The sequence below is a fragment of the Mastomys coucha genome, unplaced genomic scaffold (genome assembly GCF_008632895.1).
Source record: "Mastomys coucha isolate ucsf_1 unplaced genomic scaffold, UCSF_Mcou_1 pScaffold7, whole genome shotgun sequence".
NCBI classification, from domain to species: Eukaryota; Metazoa; Chordata; class Mammalia; order Rodentia; family Muridae; genus Mastomys; species Mastomys coucha.
In genome coordinates, this window is record NW_022196913.1 from 63,733,683 (window position 1) to 63,751,050 (window position 17,368).

At 44.5% G+C, this 17,368-nt stretch overlaps 1 protein-coding gene across 8 annotated transcripts in view; it reads left to right on the forward strand.

The window, feature by feature from the left end:
• Positions 1 to 17,368, forward strand: part of Ntrk2 (neurotrophic receptor tyrosine kinase 2) — a 331,243-nt gene that overhangs the window by 168,054 nt on the left and 145,821 nt on the right. For 5 of the 8 annotated variants that reach the window (XM_031359015.1, XM_031359013.1, XM_031359016.1 and 2 more), the window contains exon 13: positions 12,350 to 12,397. The exons of the other annotated variants lie outside the window; for them this stretch is intronic. In XM_031359015.1, coding sequence (XP_031214875.1) covers positions 12,350 to 12,397 — 48 coding nt within the window. The remainder of the gene's footprint in view (positions 1 to 12,349; positions 12,398 to 17,368) is intronic. 8 annotated transcript variants of the gene reach the window in all.

Consider the following 17,368-nt stretch of genomic DNA (forward strand, 5'->3'; position numbering starts at 1 on the left):
ATATATATATATATATATATATATATATATATATATATATATAGTCTTCCATATATATGTGTGTATATATATACATATATATAGTCTTCCATATATATGTGTGTGTGTATATATATACATATATTTATAGTCTTCCATATATATGTGTGTGTGTGTATGTATACATATATATATGTATATATATATACATATATATATGTATATATATATATACATATATATATATATATATACATATATATAAATTAGAAGGGACAGTTAGAGCAGCTAGGTAGATGAGTAAACTGTGGAGACCATCTATGACAGGGAAAGCACAGGTGTCTCAGAAATATGGGAATCAGGAGGCAGCAAGTAAGGCAGTTTCACTGTTGTCTGTCTCCTTTAGAACATTTCATTAGTGGCTTTGGGGCATTTATTGGGCATCTACATGTGGGAAGTACTCAACTTAATTGTATTCTAATTGTTATGAAGCTCCTGGAGAAGGATATGGGGTGTGTAGCACAGAGTCCTAAAACTCTAATAGAGAAAGAATAGAATTGTATAAATACTGACAACCACGTGGTACCTATCCCAGGAAACAGCCCAAATGTGCTTTAATTAATTAATTTATTTTTTGAAGAATTGAGAAGCATTTTATGATGAAATAATTTTTTGGGTGCATTTGTTGGAATGAATGTTGCTTAATGATCAAAGGTCGAGTTTGAAGGTCACACTTCAGGAATAAAGACACTGCGTTAACCAGGCAGAGAGGTGACGCGGCTGTTCTATTCTCATTACATTTTTATACTGTTTGGAACCTATCAGGCAGCCAACGGGTAGGGCTTGAGCAAATTAATAATAAATAGGAAGAGTCATGGCATGCTTATTTGAAGAGTGCAGACTGGAATCTGAGATGTTTTGACGCAAGTCACAGCTGACACAGCTGGAATCAGGTCCTGTGGCCAGGTGATGACTTGAAGTGTTTTAGACTTTATTCTTCTCTTCCTCTTGGGTGTCTAGAAAAGTTTCATGACCACATCAGCTCACAGCCACCGAGGTAGTTCTATTGGCGGCAGAGTGGAGAAGGTTCAGAAACGGCCTAAGCAATTGCAGTGAGTCATAAAGAAATGCTGAATCTATGACCTAGTCCAAAGACAGAGTCTGCATCCTGAGGGGGACAGTAGTAAATGATGACAGCAATGATCTTGTACTCCAGAGAGAAGAAATGACATGATCAGGTAACTGATTTTTGAGGAGTATCAGATAAGCTAAGAAAGAAAGAAGGAAAGAAAGAAAGAAAGAAAGAAAGAAAGAAAGAAAGAAAGAAAGGAAGGAAGGAAGGAAGGAAGGAAGGGATTGGCATGCCTTTGCACAGGAAGTCTGTGATTTTTTTTAAAATCAGATCCCAAATTGTTTAGAATAAATGCCAACCTTTCTACACGGTAACCTAGGACTGGACTTCTTAATCTTGTTATCATTAGCATCTTAGAGTTTTAATTCTGCACTGCATGGGCTGGTCTGTGTATTTCCCATCTTAGGGTCTAGAGTTGGGTCTTCCAGCATTGTGAATGTCAGGTTCTGGACCATAAGATCTGTTCCAGAAATTGTGGATCTCAGGTTCTGTACCGCAGGAACTTCTCTCAGCATTGGGGTGATTAACCAGCATGTCTGGCTTCAATCCATTAGATGTACAGAACACATGCCCTCCACTTCACCCCAGCATGGGGACAACCCAAAATGTCACCATGATATTTTTTCCTCTGGAAGCAAAATTACTCCCACTCTGAGACTTCCCAACCCGAACAGTCAATTTTGATAATTTTTCAGAAAATCCACGACCCTTAAAGAACACTCTGGCCATTTAATGGGGAAAGGTAAAACAAGAAGCGACTTTTCTCTCATGGGTCTGGCCTTCTTCTGTTGTCCGAGGCTAGCCACCTCAAGTGACCCAGCAGACTAGCCGGCCTGTTCAATGGCATCTTGCTTTAAATGATAGGCTTTTGTCTGGTTCTACTGTTCACTATTTACTCAACCTTTTGCCTTATTAGTGCATATAAATCTATTTGTTCAATTTCACAGTGAAGATTTCCAAATAAATGAAGGGTATACAGCCATAAGATTCCATCCTGGAATCCTGACCTTAGGTAGAATCAACAAGAAACCCGTCTTGTAGCGTCTGGATACCTCCCTGTGCATAGCCCTCTCCTGTAAGATCCCACACAAAACAGAAAGCTCCCCTCAAGTTCTGGCATTAGCGGTAGCAGGTGATGATCCCGAGGGACTAAAACTGAATTTCTATGTTACATGTATGATCTCAATAATAAAACATTAATGGACCAACAAGACTGTAAATCTGTGAGGGACCTTCCTTCCTTTGAAAGGTCTCACTCAGTGACAAGGTAAGAGGGACTGGTCTGAGCATGTCCTGCAGGTCTGACTCACTGTTTGGGTTCTCCATGGAAACCCAGTCTCAAGGGAATTTGTCATAAATTGTTTGCCAGGCTCTGTGGGCTTCTCTTACAGGGGCCACTAGCATCGCTTCTAAAGCAAGTTCTTTGTGAACTTTGCTCTAAATTACTAACCGGCACTGCTTTGAAGAGAAAGGGAATTGGAGCGTGTGTGAGGCCAGCATTAAGAGGGGGTCAGCAGGAAAATGTGTGAGCGCAAGCAGACGTCACCTGCCTCCCCTTGGAGAGCCCGTGGCAGCTGAGAAAGTGTTCTCAGAGCACTCTGAACTCTCACTGGGGTACTGGAAAGAGGCAAAGCTTTGAGTTCACTCTCTCACGTCTGTCAAGCCCTTATTATTAGGTCGGGGCAGACCCTGCCTCCATCCAAGCCCAAGCCTGCAGCATAAGGAGCCAGAGCTGAGGGTCCCACCTTTCACTCACCAGGGTGGAATGCTGTGGACTTTGTTGTGGAGCTTTCTGGAATTTGCAGTCGATTTGAAAAACCCAGCACTTAATTGTTGGTAACTTGAGAGGTAAACCCTGCTGAATCTCCTTTGAAACAGTCCGTGTGTGTGTGTTCAGAATGGAAGAGAAAAATAAGCGCCAACCATTTTTCTTCAAAATTAGTTGTTTGAAAGATGGGTTTGGGAGACCTTGCTGTGTTTCACACAAGACAAATTTCATCCGTTCCCGCTCGAGGCTTCTGGACTTTAAATCTCCCAGGCTTTTGTTTCAGCTTATTATTACTTTTTTTTTTTTAACGTGGCAATACATGCTGATCAAGTTCCCCTAATTAAAGTAGTATCTAATCTCTAGTAAGCTCCTGTCACACAGCAAGTTTTAATAAGCACAGTGTTGAAGACTGTTTCTGCAGAGCACAGGCTCTCCTCTTAAGAGGAGACCTGAAAGAATCCAAGGACTATTTTTCCAGAGAAAATCTAGGCTGGGTGCCTGAGTGCTTTTTCTTTAAATGGCACATGATGTCACATTTCCCAGATGCCAGCTTCAGGAAAACGATGTAAGGTCAAGTTTCAGTGCTCTTGGTGTGTGTCTCTGATGTGTGTGTCCCTAATGTTTACAGGACACTGAACGTCATTGGACTCACCTCCCAAAGTCTTTCTCTGTGGAGGAAGAGCCAGTCTAAGATGGGAGCCGAGGCTCACTCGATCATGCTGGATACTTCCCTTGATATCTGGAGAGAGCCAGTCTTCCTTGGCATCTAGCCTAGTGTATCCATTCCACATCACCGCCTGGAGTGCTGGCTTCCATATATCTCTCACCCTTAAACAGTGAAGCCTCTCAGTACACGTGGAGGTCTGCTCAGAACCACATGGACACCGAGGTCCTCAGAGTTCACATCTCTTTACAAGACCAGAGTACAACCCCCCACATACTTTAAATCACCTCTCTAGATTACTTATAATGCCTAATATAATGTAAATTCTGTATAAATATCATACTATAGTGTTTAGGAAATAATGACCAAAATATACTAAGAATATATATATATGTACACACACACAAATGTTATATATGTGTACATACCTTCAGCCGGTGACTGGCTGACTCCTCAGGTGCAGGACCTACAGATGACAGGCTGTGCTGTGTTCAAGTCCCTTTGCAGGTCCACAGTGAGTCAGGAAGTCACTGTATTAGCAAAACATAGTGGGTTTATGTTGGGTTTGTAATTTATGCATTGCTATTTTTCTTACACTTTTTATAATTGACATCGTTGTGTATTAAAAATCATTGCTGCACTTATCACTCCTAAGGACATGACAGCTCTGCAGAGAGTAGGCTTCATATAATATGGTTATGGTATGGTTTAGTAGGGTTTAGTGTAGTATGGAATGAGATGATATAGTATAATATAAAATGGTATAGTATGATATGGTATAAAATGATATGGCATAGTATAGAATGGTATGCTATAGTATGGTATAATATAGAATGCTATGGTACAGTATAGTATAGTACAGTATAGTATAGAATGCTATGGTATGGTATAGTATAGAATGGAATGGTATGGTATAGTATGGTAAAGAATGGCATAGCATAGTATAATATAGTATAGTATAGAATAGTATAAAATGGTTTGGTGTGGTATGGTATGGTGTGGTATGGCATAGAATGGTATGATATGGTATCATGTAGATTCTCGGGGTCCCAGACAACCTCTCAGCTGCCACCCTCCCTGCACAAGCTGATCATCATGTTCCCAAGTGCTCACTGTAATTTGTGCATACGTAATGAGACATCTTGGAGATGGAACCCATTTCCAAACACAAAATGTATTTTTCCATCACATAACATTGCATACATATCGCCTGAAGGCAATTTTATCCATGATTTTTAGTGTACCTGGATTTGGGCTACCATTCAGCCTGCACATGACATCACACCTGCAGTTTTTCCCCCCTGCCGTGAGGCCAGTGCTCGAAATCAGTGATGCTGATTTGGGAGCATTGTGAGTGCCATGCTTGGGAGCATAGTGGATTAACCTGTAGCTGCCCACAGCATGCTGCAAGCCCACAGGGACTCTCTGTGCAAAGACATTCTCTTTCCCAGAAGTCCAGTCAGTAGCAGCTGGCAGCTGGAGGGGAAGGTCTTAGCTTCTGTCCTTTGAGTCCAGGTGACTCTGAGGTTCCAGCTACACCATTATTCAAGGCTCCAAATGGGGACAAGACAATAGAGAGTGAGTGAGTGGAGCCGGGCTCCGAGGGACTCAGACTGAAGTGAAGGGGTAGGGTGTGATATGTGGGCCAACAGTTGAATACAAGTAGACCAGAATAGGGCGCAAACGGCAGGGAGTGCCCCTATCCATTCATTCATCGGAAATTCGGAAAAGGAGGGCAGGAAGGCATATCACATCACCCTGGAGTGACAACCAGACACCTATAAAATTACAAGTAGCTGCCGAAGGGTTGAAATAAGCGATTTATACTTGAAAAATAATCATTCCAGAAGCACTATGGTAAGGGGACTGCAGGTGGCCGGAGAGAGCAGAGAGACTGCATCAGAAGGTCACAGAAAGAATGAAAGAGAAGAGAAGGGTAGGTCTTAGCACTCAGCCCAGCTGCTGGCAGAGGATGGATTTAAATCAAGTACAAAGGCAGAAGGTCTGCCTGGTACCTCTGTCTTACTAGCCCTTTTCTCTATGCTAGTGGTTGTTGGCATGTTGGAGTGAGAAGTCACTTGAAACACAGATGTGCCTCATCTCCAGAACAGTGAAGATTTGAGCAGACACAGAATTGTGAACGTGAGGCTTTGGAACTTTGGTACTCTCAAGGAGGCATGGAGCCAATACCAAGAGATACTTGTATCTCTTCTCATACGTGTGCATCTACAGACCTGAAAATGGATTGAACAAGATAGTTTGATTCTTGCACAGGGATACAAAGAGTGTGTGTGTGTGTGTGTGTGTGTGTGTGTGTGTGTGTGTGTGTGTGTGCGTGCGCGCGTGCTCCTGCAAGCGCGTGCACACATGTGATTGTCCCATGAAAGCTCTGAGCATTCTGCCCAGGTTGAAGGGCAAGTAGGGCAGGAGACAGTGTGGGGACTTTGTGTGGCCTGGCTTTACACCATCTAGAAATGGATTCTAGAGCCGCAACTAACTGCAAAGGCATCTGGGAAACATAATCTAAGGGGTGGGAATAAAAGAAAAAATATTGACTTCAAGGGCTTCAACCATAACACTTTGTGTTGGTCACAGGGAATTTTTTTGTTTGTTTTTGTTTTTTCAAGACAGGGTTTCTCTGTGTAGCCCTGGCTGTCCTGGAACTCACTCTGTAGACCAGGCTGGCCTCGAACTCAGAAATCCACCTGCCTCTGCCTCCCAAGTGTTGGGATTAAAGGCGTGCGCCACCACCGCCTGGCTCACGAAGAAAATTTTAAAATGTATTTTATGTGTATAGATGTTTTGCCTGAACATATGCATGTGCCCTATGTGCACATAGGTCTCTGTGGAGACCAGAAGATGTCAGATGACATCTTGGGGTTTGTGAGGTGCCATGAAGGTGCTGGGGATGAAACCTAGGTCCTCAAGAAGAGCAGCCAGTGCTCTTAGCCATGTCTTCCAGCCTAGGAACTGTTTAGTGATATTTTCTTTAGAGAACAGTGGCAATAGTGAAATGGGAAGCTTAGGCGTTGATGGGGAGGAAGCTCTCTTTATGCCGTGACGTTCAGAATCAGCTCAACTCAACCCAAGCCCTCTTCCTAGTCGACGACGAGACTTTTGTTTATAACGCTATGTCCACAAGTACAAGGCAAGGTGGAGCTGAAGTGGGAACCTAGCCCTGAATTACATTCTTCTGAGACCAGAGGAACTGGAATTAATTTGAAACCAGCTATTAGTTGATTGCAGGTCAGCCAGAAAGGGAACTGCCAGCCCCGAGGCCCCTAACTCCAGCTCTCCTCCATGCCGATGGCCAGCAGTTCTGCCTTTGGAAGTAGTCAGTTCCCACTCCCTGAGAGGTCTGCACTGGATTCAGTTCCCTCCCTGAGGCAAAGCAGCCCAGAGCTGCCTCCTTCCTGTGCCCTCTGGGAGAAGGCACAACCTCAGGAAGTAGAGATGAGGAGCAGTTCTGTTACTGTGGGTTCACCCACCACCCCCACAGTGGTGGATGTGTTGTTCTTAGGGATGAAGGATAGCGAGAGAATGAAGGTTACAAATTTTAATGTCTGTGGAGTTATAAGATCTGGATATTAGTGATTTTTTTCTTCTCTCCACATACAAATGTACTTTATGCGTATAGCCGAAATAGAAAAGGCAACCCGGAAACTGGGGTGTCTCGAGGTCAGAGGCATTGGAAAGCGGATGCCGAGGTCTTGTGTGGCTGGGATCTGCAGGGATCTGCAGGGATGGTCAGGTTTCATCCATTTGCCCGTTTCTGACTCCTCTCTCTGACTTGCATTTTGGTTGTGAATGCTCCCCTTTCAACTCCGTAAATCCTAACTGCCTCCTGGAGAGATGTTTGGAAACGAGTCCTGCTCTCTAGTTTCTTTCAATTCTGTTCTGCTCAGAGCTGCTGATGTATCCGTTTGTTATTTTTCCATTCCCCGGTCAGCTTTTTTCCGAAATCATTAGGGTTTAACTGGTGAATTTCCTAGTAGAATCCAAAAAGGACAAAGCCTTTATGGTGACTCTACCCATATTTACTTTTGAGGGAGCCCTTCATTTCGTGGATAGAATATCTCACGAAACTGACAGTAAAAGGAAACTGGAACGGCCCCAGTTCCCATGGGTGAGCCACCAGGAGAAAGTGAGAACATTGCTTTTGTTTTAAGGTTACTGCTTCAATCTATCAAGAAGGAGGAGTTGGATGGCCAGAGCTTCTGGGAGAGTGGCAGCCCATTCCAGCTCTCTGAAGCTCTTGCACCTCTCTGGCCTCAGAGGCCCCAGTGTTTATATTCTCAGTGGAAAGGATTATGGGAGGGGTGATAGGGGTGAGGTGGGGTGGGGGCAGTCATCAGGATGTAAAGTGAATTTAAAAAAGAACTCACATTCTCTTCTTCTTTGTGACCGTGCCCCTTCTGAAGGGAACGTAGACATCTCAAGTCAGGAACAAGCATACCCAGATTTAGCAGTGGTTAGGTATTCTTGTTGTGCTTGTGAATAAAACTGAGCAGTGTGTAAGTTCCACCCAGCCCCACCTCCCTTCTCCTTCTCTTAGAGGGAACTCTAAGGGCTGGGAGGTGCACATTTGACTGCTCTGAGCTCTAGAGCATCCTGCCATCCCAACGCTTCCAGTAATCAGCTTTCTGTCCCCATAACAAAATCCATTTAGAACAGGTTGACTGTGGCTCAAAACTTATGCCCGTGACATTCTCCAGTCACCTCCCCATGGCTTCAGTGGCCTGTGGGTAGGCATTGTGCATCTTCGTATCCCATCAAGAGGTCATGTCTGAACAAAACTGCCCATCCTTTGGTAGCGAGTAAAAATCCTGGGGCCCCACAATCTCTGAAGGACACTCTCATAAAAGACTGGAAGTTCTAGCATTAGGCTCCATCTCTTCATGGTACCACTACCCTTCAGTATCCTTCCAACGATCAAGCTTTTGGACACACAAGGATCCTATGAACACACACCCAAGTCTTTGAGCCTTAAAATTTAAGCTAAAGAAGTCCCCCTCTCATTTCCTCCCAAACACCAAAGTAGGGAGTTTTTACCCCAACTTCTTATCTGGGAGTTGTGTCTAAGAAGCTGCCACTTAGAGCTAGAAAGTTGTTTCTGTTCTAGGTTCCTTCAGGACCATATGGACAGTGCCATCAAATCCCTCACTGTCTTCAGCTGGAAGCTGTGTGATTCCCTCCTCAGGCCCCCTTTAATTTGTAGTTGATCTCTGGTTCCCTAACTCTGCCATCTCGTCTCCTCTTCTCTGCCCCACACCAGGCCAGGTTTCTCAAGCCTTCCTTGCTCTTTATCCCTCTAGGATGGTCTCTTGCTCTTCATATTTCTCTCCCACAATTCTGACTCCATCTTGCAGCCAAGACATCCTGTCTGAGATTAGCTGATCCAGTCCCTTCCTGGCCCAAGACTGCTGACACTTTAGCGGATCCAGTGTCCTCCCGGCCTGAGATTGCTGACACTGTTCTCTTGTTTCAAGTCTAATGTCCAAGTACGTTGGAAGTGCAATGCTCTATGGAGCACGGATGGTGGTTTATGCTCACCTGGTTGGTAGGAGTGGTGTCTTCTCCTGCCATTGCGTGTCTCCAGTGAGTAAGGACCTGGAGAAACGATGCCAAGTTCAGAATCTGGAGTGTGGCATCTACCAAACACAATTCGCCCTAACACGGCTGTCAATTCAGAGACAGCTTAAGTGAATACCAGAAGTTGGGAGAATCTATGTTCTACTCTGTGCTCGGCTTATTCTAGTCTCTGCTGTAGAATTCAGAACTGTGTCTCCTGAAACCTCGTCTCTCCTCCAGGATGGAGTGGCTTCTCCTTCTCTTGAGTCCCGTCCACCCTGAAATACTTCTAGGATGGCTAACTCTCTTTCTGCTAAAAGCTCCTTGTGGCAAATCCTGAAGCTATCACTCTTTGAAGTCTCTGCTCTGACAGTTGGATCAACAACTACTACTATAGTATTTGACTGTATAGAAAATCCAAGTAATTATAATGTTCCAAAAATCTGGTGAAGTTTGGCAGCTCTGGATACAGAAAAGGCAACTTTATTTTATTTTATTTTTGTTTTGTTTTTTTCGAGACAGGGTTTCTCTGTGTAGTCCTGGCTGTCCTGGAAGTCACTCTATAGACTAGGCTGGCCTCGAACTCAGAAATCTGCCTGCCTCTGCCTCCCAAGTGCTGGGATCAAAGGTGTGCGCCACCACCAACCGGCTGAAAAGGTAACTTTAAAAGACAAAAGAAAAGCAGATTCTCAGAACAATCCCCTGTCTGTCACTACAGAGTGACCTCCCAGTGACCTTCCAGTGACCTCCCGGAGTCCAACTCCTTGTGAGCAACATCAGGGGGATTTGTAATCCAGGAAAGATATTGCTGAAGAGCAGGTGGGCACTAGGATTATTGGAGGGGACTGAAGGAGAGGCATTCCTACACTTTTCTTTTCTTTTTCTTTTTTTCTCTTTTCTTTTTTTTTTTTTTCTTTTTTTGGTTTTTCGACACAGGGTTTCTCTGTGTAGCCCTGGCTGTCCTGGAACTCACTCTGTAGATCAGGCTGGCCTTGAACTCAGAAATCCACCTGCCTCTGCCTCCTAAATGCTGGGATTAAAGGTGTGGGCCACTGATGTCTGGTTACATTGTTGCTAACAGTGAGACTTGATAACATCTCAAAGCAGTTCTGACCACGCCTGTCCTCTCAGTAGCGATTTTAACAGGATTTGCCCTATGGCAGGATGTTTGAAGAGGGGAAGAGCGCTTCAGGTGTATACCATGGCCAGAGCCACTGTGTTGATTGTAAATTAAGGAGTAGAAATAATCTGAAATATACAGTCAGGGAGATATGAAGGTTGACCTTTAATTAGTTCTCTGTTGAAAAAGAAAAGTAAAGTAACGGAAGAATTAAAAAAGAAAAGTCTTGAAAAATGCAATCTGTTATTTTATTTTTAAAAAGATCATTCAAACAAATATCTAGAGGCAGAGAAGGTAGTTTGGTGGTGGAGCACTTGTTTAGTATGTGTGAAGCCCTGGGTTTGATCCTTAGAACTGTCAAAAAAATAAATGCATAGAATACCCAAAATTGGCCTGTAGGAAAGTGAACCTTCTGAATTGGTCATAGTAACTCCATAAGCATGACACTGTTGGGCGGGAGTCTAATGAGTGAAGCTCACTTTGTCCTGGGCAGAGGATCTTTCCTGGGCCAAGCTTTCATTCGGGCAAGGAAGTATTTAGATGAAGGTCATCAACCCTTTTCAAAAGTCAGCTTTGTGGTGAGAGGCCTTAGCTCAGCACTTGTTTAAGGCCCTTGGGTGTTACTTTCTTGCATCTCCAAGAACTAAGCAGCTGAATAAACAAATATCAGCTTAGGTTGCAAGCCCCGGGATGCTGGGAAAGCAAAGCCTAAGCCCGAGCCTGAACCAGTCAGGGCGGCACCTTTGTGGAGTATCAGGAGCACTTAGGGTGACCAGCCTATGGTTTCAGCTGGTGGACGCCCCTCAGCAATTATGACAGAAGACAAGGAGTCAGACGTGGTGCTAAAAGAGCTTTTATGTACTATATCAGGCTGTATCACACAAATTACACACCAAAATAACATAGCAATCACTAGTATTACTAGCAGAACAATTCCAAACATCCTAACATTCTAACATCATAAGCTAAGGGATCCTAACATCATAAGTTAAGAGATATACGACCTGTCTCTGCTTTGCAGGCTCTGGCTCCCTACGTCTTCTTGGGCGTTGGTTGTGTGAGCGCCTTATCAGGAGGTGGAAGGCGAAAGTCTGGGTCAGAAGGAGGGAGGCGAGAGTCTGAGTCTGAGTGGCGTGGATTCGTTCAGCAGGCCATCTTGTCTCCGGCTTGGTCGCTTCTGGCCGTGGTTTTTAAGATCTTTGCTTATCTCTATCTATGTCTGTACGTTGGGCTTCGTGCAGCCCTCTGTCTTTATCAGGGATTCCACTCTGGGTTACCGCCTTGCAGTAAGCTTATCCATTTCACACATTTACTTTCATTTTATTCACTTTGTCACTTAATATTTCATTTTAACCTTCCTGGCCTTCAGGCCTTACATGGAGTATCCTGGAGAGTGTAGGGAGGTTTGTACCGGCAACACTTCACTTAACTGAGTTCTTGGACCTAGTTCTGACCTTACCCAACTATGAAGATCACCTCGGGGCCCAGCGCAAAGGAGCAGATGACTTAGGTAGACTCAGCTCTGTACAGGCCTCACAGCCACAGATATTTTCTGTTGTACAGAAAATGCTTGCTTGGAACCAGTGTTCCCCTCAGGCATGTGGGCTTCAACCCCATGCCCCGCCCCCATTTTGTGTTACTCTTTGTGTTGCTCTTTGTGGTTTCTCTGTTTTCTCTCATTCTTTTGCCACATGGCTATAGAGTTGTGGAACATTCTTCAAATGCATTGTGAGTCTTCACCCCCGACAGCTGTCCTGGTAGATGATTCAATAGGCAGGGATGATTTCTCCTCTTGCCTGAAGGAAGAACCAAGAAAGCTGAGCTCCTAGCTGTTAGCCCAGGTTTGGGCAGCAATTCCTAGGAAGATAGCTTGTTGACTCTTATCTGATCCGAGCTTCCAGGTTTTCGGGATGAAAGACAAATGTTTACACAGAAATCTGAAACCTAACTTCTAGGTGTCTGAGAGGAAATCTTGGTCTCCAGTGGTTTTTGGTTTTGGAATTTTTTTTTTTGTGGGGGAGGGCCATTACTGAGTTTTATGACTAAGGGCAGCTGATTGTCTCCCATTTCCACTTCTCTTTCGAAGTTTATTTTATGTTTTGTTGTGGTTTGCAGATGTCTCATGGTTTGGAATTGGGAAAGTAAAGTCAAGACAAGGTGTGGGTAAGTAGTCACTCCTCTGGCTTTCCTGGCCTCAGCTGCTTGACTCACAGAGCCACTCAGGTTTCCTCAGTCCTCATTGGTCTTCCTCTTCTGTCTTTCCAGTTTTTGATGGGTTGAAGTAGAAGACCCAGGTTTTGTTTGTTTGTTTTTGTTTTTATTTTTTATACGAAAGGTATTACTTTTGCAAAAACTGTGTAGTAAGTAGGTTTGCCCATTGACGCTGACTTGTTTTTAATCCAACGGGCATGCCAACGGCTGGCTGTCTCTGTTCTAGGCAGTGCTGAGCTGTGAAGGTTTAAGACACAGTGTCTGTGCCGTGCACCCTTGGCTGAACAGGCAAGCTTGGGCAAGTTTGGCTCTTCACTTCATTCTGTTGGCTATGGTGCAGTAGAATTCTGAGCTGGTGAATTAGCTGTTCATTTATGACGAATTTTTTTTCCCCTCAAAACCCGACTTCCACATGCAGACACTGTGATTTGTGCTTGATTGCTTTCTGTTCCCTTGCATTCAAACCAAGTGCGGACAATTGAAAAAGCAAAGTGTATGTTTCGCGGAGGGAATGCAGATGGTATTGCTCATCGTTAGGACGCAAGTCAGGTGTGATCTCTCGGGACTTCCACTCTGCTTGGCATTCTCTGTGGCTATAAAGACAAAAAGTGCAAGCTGGGTGGGCAATTTGAAAAGATAGTTTTCTATTGCTCATCTGGATTCTAAGATTTGGCCATTGGGGTCAGATCCTTTTGGTTGAGGCTCCATTCGTAGAAACATTGGCTCTGGGTAAAACTTCTAAGTCGTGAATGTCCATAAGGAAGCCACCCATTTGTGAGCCATCTGTCCCTCCATCTGCCATTTAAGGAAACCTGCTTTCTTTGCATTGACCCTGACACGGGACTTTGTGCAGTGAAACCTTCCTTAGCAGTGTCTGCCCAGTGAGCCACATATGACACCAGTGATGAGCTCAGGCTGAGACAGGCCATCCAGAAAAATCCTGGAAGGGGTGTGTGGGGGGGTCATTCTTCACTAGCCTCAAAGATTCTAATGCAAAACGTGCACCAAATGGGAGGAAAGGAGACACCAGACCTAGCTGGAGCACCAGTTGGAACTCCAGGATCATGGGGCTCTAGGAAGCTCCCAACAGGCACATTTCAGAAATAGCCAGAGACACTACAGAGTTTTCCCTTCTAGTGTGGTCCATAGGGCCCCTCCTATAGCAGGGATGTGTGCACCAAGGAAAGTGAGCCATCCTGTCTCTACTACTACATGATGCTGTCTTCCTTCCCCCTAAACAGCTAATCCCGGTACCCCTAAACAGCCAGCCACTGCACCCCCTAAACAGTTAACCACCGTACCCCCTCAACACTTTCAAGATACCTTTAACTACAGAAGGATGGTTAGAGAGATTCAAAAGTGTGCTTCCTCCTCTTAAGTGGCAGTGTGGATCGCTCTTCAGAATGTCCCAGGTTGAGCCCACCAGAGGCTTTTGTTGTACCCATCAAGTATGCTGAGGCCAACATGAAGGACAGGACCACCATGAAGAGAGCTTATGATAGAGAGTGACGTTGTGGTGTGTGGCTGTGCAGGGCATGTGCCCCTCTACCCCATCCCCGCTCCACATTCAGTCAGGACGTAAAAGCAGAAAGGAGATGGGGCAAAAGCCTTTTTGATTGTTTCCATGGTGAGGAACCAGGAACAGAAGAGGCCGTTCTAGGACTGGCTGGTTGCAATAAACCCACAGGCTCTGGATGTCCATGCTCTCCCGAATTCTCTAGATTTTGAATGATAGGACAGTTGGATAGTGACCTGGAACGTGAAGACCACACAGGGAGGTGACTGGGGAAAATGTGGCCTATGTTGGTCTGTGTGGAAGATGAACTGGTGGCCAGGGCATTTACCCTATCTAGAGACTGAGCAGCTGCCCACAGGGGTCAAAGCACACCAGCCCACAGAAAAGAGAAAGCCTGGGCAATGCATTCAGTTGTTTAAGAGTAGGAATCCCTCCCTCCTCTGAAGGCATTGTTGGAATTGAGAAGGAAACTTATTTCCCAGATGGCCATTTTAATCATTGGAAAATATGTTCGGTTAGACTTAGAGACATCTAAAAACAAATCAAATATATACGATATGTTATCACATAGCTCTGATGAGACAAAGTTATCTCTCTGTACTTTTTAAATTTTTTCATATTAAAATAAAAATTAGCTATAAGATTTCCATCCATGTATTCTACCTCCTGTTTACCAGCCTTGTAATTAGAATGAACTACCCCAAAATTCACTACCTGTGTACATTCCTAGCAATTTAAAACTTTGTGTTAATATTATAGTACAGTTTTCAAGTTCTCATGAGTTTCTTGTAACAAGCTGTGATGTGCGTCTGACTTCTGTCTCCCTCTTTGTGATGTCTGCTTAGCCACGTGCACAGACACACAAAGACACAAATCATGAGACACGCACAGGCTGCTGTCAAATTATATAGACACTCATTGTCCCCATCGGGAGCTCTTCTCCCCTCCCAACTTTGCTGTGCTCTGCATTCAGCTATATTAAGATGTTCATAGAAAAAATGGTCTTAATTCCCACAACCTTGGCAGCCATATCAATCTTTCAGGCTTTGGAAAAAAAATCACTAATGAAGGGAGCGGCAGTTGTATTAATATTCCTCTGATGAATTGTTGAGGTTTGTGATACTCCATTTGTCAGTGGTGACTTTCTGCAGAGTGAAAAGGCTTTTGAAACATTATCTTCTTCTCTAGCAGCCCAGGGTGGAATTCATGCTCTTCGGTGTGCATGGCTGCCATGTCCTCCGCTCTCATCCCTTTGCACTTAGTTGTATGAGGGGGCGACTCTTAGCTAGTGCCTCGGAGAATAAGGAGTGCTTTGATGAGCGTGGTAGGTTCTTGGAGAAATCTCTATTGTCTTCGATTCAAAACACACAGCACTGCTCTGATTCTCACGGTCAAACTGGGGCCACAGAATAACCCAAGTTAATGTGTTTCTAATTATGGTTCCAGGAGGAGTTTTGTCACAACACGCGGAGTATTTGACGATGACAACTTCTCCATCTCTGGGGGGCCTAGGATCTTTTGAGAAATATGTGGCCTTGACTGAACCTCCCACGGGAGTCCCAAGAGTAGCAAGCTTTGGTAGCTGGTAGCCTTACAGAATTGACTAGCTGCTCCGGGGACCTAGCAAGAGGGTCAGCAGCAGGAAAACTTTACTGACAATGTACAGAAATGCAAGCATCTCCATCTCCGTCACTGGCTAGAAGCTTGTCAGAACGAGACTTGTCAGAAAGCAGATCACAAAGCAGAGATGGCTGGGGATATTAGTAAGAACTTGTCCTTGCAGCTATTCTTGGCACCACTTCCACTATTTGGGAACACAGACGAGCAAGACACAAGATGAGCATAGCCAATCAGCAAGCTTGCCTTGGCTTTGACTGTCGCATGGCTTCTAAGTTGGCTGTGTGAGGGCATGTTTGCAACATCAAGCCAGAGTGTATTATTAAACACAACTTAAACACACTCCCATTGAGAGACTGCTTTAAAAATTACCGGTAATAGCAGTAGGTTCCCCCCCTGCATACTTTGTTTAAGACACAAACTAGCTGGGGATTGTCCAATTGTTATCACTACAAACTATAATAATCCCCATAGGGAGGAAAATGGATCTTTGAGTTCGGTGGGTGGATTATCATTATATTGAATAGGGATTCAGACTGTATCAGACTCTGACAAAACAACCTTTGTTTTTGTAATTGCTTTTCATGGAAGTAATTAAAGATGAGGAGAAAATAGAGAAGACACAGAGGTACTGATGCATGCTGGGGTGGGGGTTGTAAACGCACGCCCTTGGCCAGAAGATCAATACAGACATCCTTATAGTGAGCATTGCCTAGCCTGGGTGTTCGGTTCTTCCCTCTCACTCTGCCTCACTCTGTCCTTGCTCCTTTTCTTCCTGTCTTCTCTAGAGACGGTGTGTTCATTTTGTACACTTCACATGCACGCACATGATCTGTGTCTAAAAGACTCGGCTCCCACATGTGAAGTGCCTATCCATGCGACATTCAACAATCTGGAGTCTTCTCCTATGCTTTCATCTTTGCAAAGCCACTTTGGTTGACTTGAGTTATCAATAGATAAATTGGTTGGACAAAAGGTAGTGGGGTGAATGCAGGGGTATAGATTCTGAGGTGCTGGATTTAAAAATTAACTCTTGTATGAAAAAGACTGAGCTATTTCTATTATATAAGGGGAACTCTATAATGTCAAGGTCCCTATCCGCTGCTGTACATGAAGCACTTTGAAGTCTGTAATGCATTTTCATACCTAATCTCACTCCAGTTCCTAATAATAACAACTGGGTACTCTCTAGCACAGCGCCCCCCCCCCCCCCCCCGACTGTGAGCAGGTGCAGAGGCACAAAGAAGGTGAGTGAATGTGTGAGGTTAGGAAACTCAGATCTCCACATTTACAACAGTGCTGTCAGTCCCCAGAGAAACAAGTGTCCTGGGTTTTTGCCAGGAGTTGAGTGACAGGGCGCTCTTAAGGTGTGCATGTAACCTAGGGTCCGGGGTTCTGTAACTGCAGGTGCAGTTTCAGAAAATGGAAATGAAGACATTGGAACCCTCATATGTTGCTGGTAATTGACTGACATTATACAGCCACTTTGTAAACCAGTGTGGTAGACCCTCAAAATGTCTTTCCTTGGACTTACCACTCTCACCCAAGAGCCATGGGGGCATGTGTCAGCACAAAAACGCGTTCACAGCTGCAAAAATTCATATAAGTCAGTGAGTCCCAAGTCCTTCGCTGGGCAGAGGATCAGATCAGTGGTCCGTGCCATGTCTGTACACTTTAGGATCATTCGACAATGAAAAGGAAGTATTGACACATGGCAGAGAAGAGAGGGAGAGAGAGAGAGAGAGAGAGAAAGAGAGAGAGAGAGAGAGAGAGAGAGAGAGAGAGGAAGA